Source organism: Nicotiana attenuata, unplaced genomic scaffold (assembly GCF_001879085.1).
Source record: "Nicotiana attenuata strain UT unplaced genomic scaffold, NIATTr2, whole genome shotgun sequence".
NCBI classification, from domain to species: Eukaryota; Viridiplantae; Streptophyta; class Magnoliopsida; order Solanales; family Solanaceae; genus Nicotiana; species Nicotiana attenuata.
In genome coordinates this window covers 216,683-221,318 of record NW_017671741.1, presented here as the reverse complement: position 1 = coordinate 221,318, position 4,636 = coordinate 216,683, and the positions used below count along the sequence as shown (strand labels likewise).

General features: G+C 37.5%; 1 protein-coding gene across 1 annotated transcript; it reads left to right on the top strand.

The window, feature by feature from the left end:
- The first annotated feature begins 532 nt into the window (after positions 1–532).
- On the top strand, positions 533–4,253 carry LOC109209959. Its single transcript, XM_019373323.1, has 3 exons — positions 533–1,843; positions 2,979–3,521; positions 3,835–4,253. Exons 1-3 carry the CDS (start codon positions 935–937, stop codon positions 3,931–3,933), a joined length of 1,551 nt encoding a protein of 516 aa, XP_019228868.1. The 5' UTR covers positions 533–934; the 3' UTR covers positions 3,934–4,253.
- The last annotated feature ends 383 nt before the right edge of the window (positions 4,254–4,636 follow it).

The window sequence follows — 4,636 nt, the reverse complement described above, 5'->3', positions numbered from 1 at the left end:
CGCAGTAGAATGACCCGGTATGAATCCGAACTGGTTTTCCGATATAGACACCGCCCTCCTTATCCCCCTTCCATCACCCTCTCCCAAACTTTCATGGTACGACTCTAACTTGTTCATTGAAAATGCAAATAAATATTCTTAGACTCTTAACTCTACGGGCAAGTTTGAAATAAAGAATTAATTCCTTTTTGATATTTAAAAAAAATCAAATATTATGTACCACAAAAAAGATAATAAAAAAATCACTTAAAGTGGATCAGAAACCTTAATTTATAAGTCATATATAAAGGCAACTTTATCAATGTTCGAAGGTTCCCCTTCCAAATATTCCTCTTGATTAGTTAAATTAATAAATATCAAATATTAAATCATTAAATTTAAAAAAATAATGATGAGTGGCGAGTCAAATTCATTTTTTAGTAGGTTGTACTTAAGTGAAAATAATTAAAAGGATGTGGTTCGACATAGATAGCTGAGTTTTATTTTACTTTTTTTTCCTTTTTTTGATGATTTTATGTTAAACTAGAAAAATTTACAAAAAAGATGACAACTTTAGCTAAAGGACTCTTCTTTTCTTCTCTCTCCCTCTTAGCTGTAGCTGAGAAAAATCAGAAAGAGTGCGCCCTCTTCTCTTCTCTTCTCTTCTCTCTTTCTTCTTGATATCAGCAATCCCCCAATGCATGTTGTTTTCCTTTTTCTCTGAAACCCCTTATGTATTTTTGAGCGTTATCTCTTTAGTTCCTACCCACATATTCATAACCCCCTCTTCTTCTGCTTTCTTTTTAACCAGATCCAACAGTCACCTTCTCAAAATTTCAGAAAAATACTGATACCGAAATACTAAAATTTTGGCTAAAAAAAACACCCATATGTTTTTTCTGAATTATTGTTAGTTTGAGGGATTATTGTTTTGGGTTTTGTAAAGGGAGTGAGAATGAAAATGACCCAGAAAGAAAAAGATTCAGAAAAAATTATCTGTTGGGATCATCAGATGAGAAGTTCTTCTTCTTCTGGGTCACCACTTGGTTTACAAAATCGAGCTTTGCCTAAATTAATGGTGTCGCTTATCCTCTTTGTTTCTGCCACTTATATTGTTTACACTCTCAAGCTTGTTGATGTTTCCTCTAAACCCTGTAACAACAACGACGTCGTTTTCACTCGTAACAGTCTACTCCTTCATTCCTCCGAACTTAATTCCACTAAGTCGATCCAGCCCGTAATTGTTAGCGAAGAAGAAAAAACGGGGCTTGAACATATAGTTTTCGGCATTGCAGCGTCAGCAAAGCTATGGGAAAAAAGAAAAGATTATATAAAGCTATGGTGGAAACCTGAGGAGAAAATGAGAGGTATTGTTTGGTTAGATAAACCGGTGAAAACGGTAAAAGATGACCGGGGAGCGTTGCCGGAGCTGAGAATCTCCGGTGATACTTCCCGGTTTTCGTACACGAACCGACAAGGTCACCGGTCGGCGATACGAATTTCGAGGATTGTTTCGGAAACTTTAAGGTTAGGTGGGGAAAATGTGAGGTGGTTTGTAATGGGAGATGATGATACAGTTTTTGTAACTGATAATTTAGTGAGGATTTTGAATAAGTATGATCATAATCAATATTATTATATTGGGAGTTTAAGTGAGAGTCATTTGCAAAATATTTATTTTAGTTATAGTATGGCATATGGGGGTGGTGGATTTGCTATTAGTTATCCTTTAGCTAAAGCTCTAGAGAAAATGCAAGATAAGTGTATTCAAAGGTATCCTGGACTTTATGGTTCTGATGATAGAATGCAGGCTTGTATGGCTGAACTTGGTGTTCCTCTCACTAAAGAACTCGGTTTTCACCAGGTTAGTTTGGGTTCCTATTTTTGTTTATTGGCTTTTGCTTTAGTTTTTGGGTTAACTTAGATGCTAGCATATATGGGTTTTGGTGTTTCTGCCGACATATCAGAAACAAACTCTCCTCCGTAAAGTCTGTGTACACTATCATCCCTTACAATGCATTTGCTTAGGGGTGAATCTTGAATTATTTTTATTGTATGATTTGTATTTACCATTTTCACATTGCAATGTTCTCTTGAAATAGTTATCAATGTGGGAGCAAAATCTGACAACATTTCACATTGTTGAGTACTTTTCCCTGCATTTTCACTATTGGTAGTGGGGTTTTCTTAATGAGTCTTAAAAGACATCACATGTGTATCTGGTCACTACAAGTCACTAGAGGAGTCTGTTAATTTTGTGAATTCTGGGACAAGGCAGTATCAATTGTCACATGTGTGCCAAATTCACAGAAGAAGAATGCAAGAGTGGTAGTAGAATCTTGGGGACTTCTATACTAACTTAAAGATGACATTTTTATGTGAATTCTCCAAATAAAAGAAAGAAAAAGAAAAAAAAGGCTCCTTTAATTTGCAGATTTGAGCAAAATCCGTTTTCTTGGAAAGATGTTGTTGTTTGTATTGTTTTTCTCCTTGTTACTCTTTTGATATTCTGCTTGAGTTGTCTATGAGAAAATATTTTTTTGTTAATGACAAGTCTGAGTAATTAGGGGAATGCAGTACTTGTACTGGTGAATGCAGGATTTTGCTTTTACTTAACAGCCTCTCTACCTCCACGAGGTAGGGGTAAGGTCTGCGTACACACTATCTTCCCCTGACCCCACTTGTGGGATTATACTGGGTATGTTGTTGTTGTTGTTGAGGGTGTAAAGAAGTTAAATCAATTGCTGTTTTCGGAGCTTATCATGTCCTAGATGGGTCGTTTGTGTTTTGTCACTGTAAGCAGAAATGACCTGCTAATCTATGTATTCTTGTTTCGGTTTGTTTATTAATGTATTGACAATACTGTAGCTTTTAATTCTTCTGTTTACTGCATCGTGGAAATTGCTGGCGAAGAAGTAATTGTGCCTCTACATTGTACATTGTTAATGATTTAAATAAAAGCCTGTCTGACTGTGATTTTCTTTGTTATGGCAACACAGTATGATGTGTACGGGAACTTATTCGGGCTGCTAGCATCACATCCAATAGCACCATTAGTGACATTGCACCATCTTGATGTGGTGGAGCCAATCTTTCCCAATGTGACTCGAGTGCAAGCTTTACAGCGTCTTACAGTTCCAATGAAGCTCGACTCGGCTGGTCTTATGCAACAATCCATTTGCTACGACAGAGCTAATGGTTGGACCGTGTCAGTATCATGGGGATTTGCAGTTCAAATATTCCGTGGCATTTTGTCTCCCCGGGAAATAGAAATGCCGTCAAGGACTTTCCTAAACTGGTATAAAAGAGCAGATTATACTGCATATGCTTTTAACACGAGGCCAGTTGCGAGGAACCCATGCCAAAAACCTTTTGTGTTTTATTTATCAAGTGCCAAACTGGATCCTTACAACAACCAAACAGTGAGCCAGTATACTCGTCACCGAGTTCCTCATCCAGCATGCAAGTGGAAGATGGCAGACCCTGCTGATGTTGATCGCATTCAGGTTCATAAGAAGCCTGACCCACATCTATGGGATCGAGTAAGTTCCTTTCATTTATTCACTTATTTTTGCTTCATAATCATCATAGATACATGTTACCGTAGTGTCTCTCGATGGTGTTCTTGGGTTGGGTGGGCATACCTGTATTTAGTCTTATATCAGATAGGAAAAAGGTATATTCATGTAAAAGGTTGATTGGAACTGATATGCATATATGTTATTAGCTAACTGAACAACAAGATGGGAGCAGGTTAATGCATTTGCATATTGCAGGAAGTTACAGTTTGTTCTTTTATATGGATAGCCACTTCTTGTATTCATATAATGACTCGTGTATATTGATTTTGCGCAGTCTCCAAGGAGGAACTGCTGCAGAGTCTTACGCTCAAAGGCGAAAAGCATGGTGGTGGATGTCGGTGTCTGTAGGGAAGGTGAGGTCAGTGAAGTATGACAATGTATGACTCTCGAGCCTTTCCTCTCCTTCGACCTTCTCTCCCTGTATTTTTCTCTCAATTGATTCTCGAATGTATTTCTTCATTTGTTGAATTCACGTTAAATTTTCTTGGATCCATCCAAATTTAACTTATAGCCACTACATTTAGAAAAAAAAAAAAAAGATGAGCTAATGTAAAATATCCCAAGTATATACTAGATGTCCTTATATGACCTAGTGTAGCATAGTTTTTTCAGTAATATTCTGAACTTCATCTCCCTTTCTGGGTTCCAAAAGTCTTCTCAGTTTAATTTTCTGCTATTTAATTTTAGAGGTCTCATTTTTCTTCCTTCCTAGTGGCTCCCTCTTCCTTTTCTGGTATCTTATATGCATGTGCTTTATAACTTGGATCTTTTCAAGACATGCTTATGCTACAAGTAAGTATCTTTTAAGTATAGTGTATGTCGTAAGGGCAGCCCAATGTACTAAGCTCCTGCTACGCGCGGGGTTCGGGGAAGGGCCGGACCATAGGGGTTTATTTTACGCGGGCTTACCCTGCAGTTCTGCAAGAGACTATTTTCGAACCCGTGACCTACTGGTCGTATGGCGGTAATTTTACTAGTTACGCCAAGTCTAGAGCGTAAGACGTGCTCAAAATGGAAGGATTTCTTGTGGTATGTGACAATATAAAGAAGGTACAAGATGTAGATGATGCTAAAGT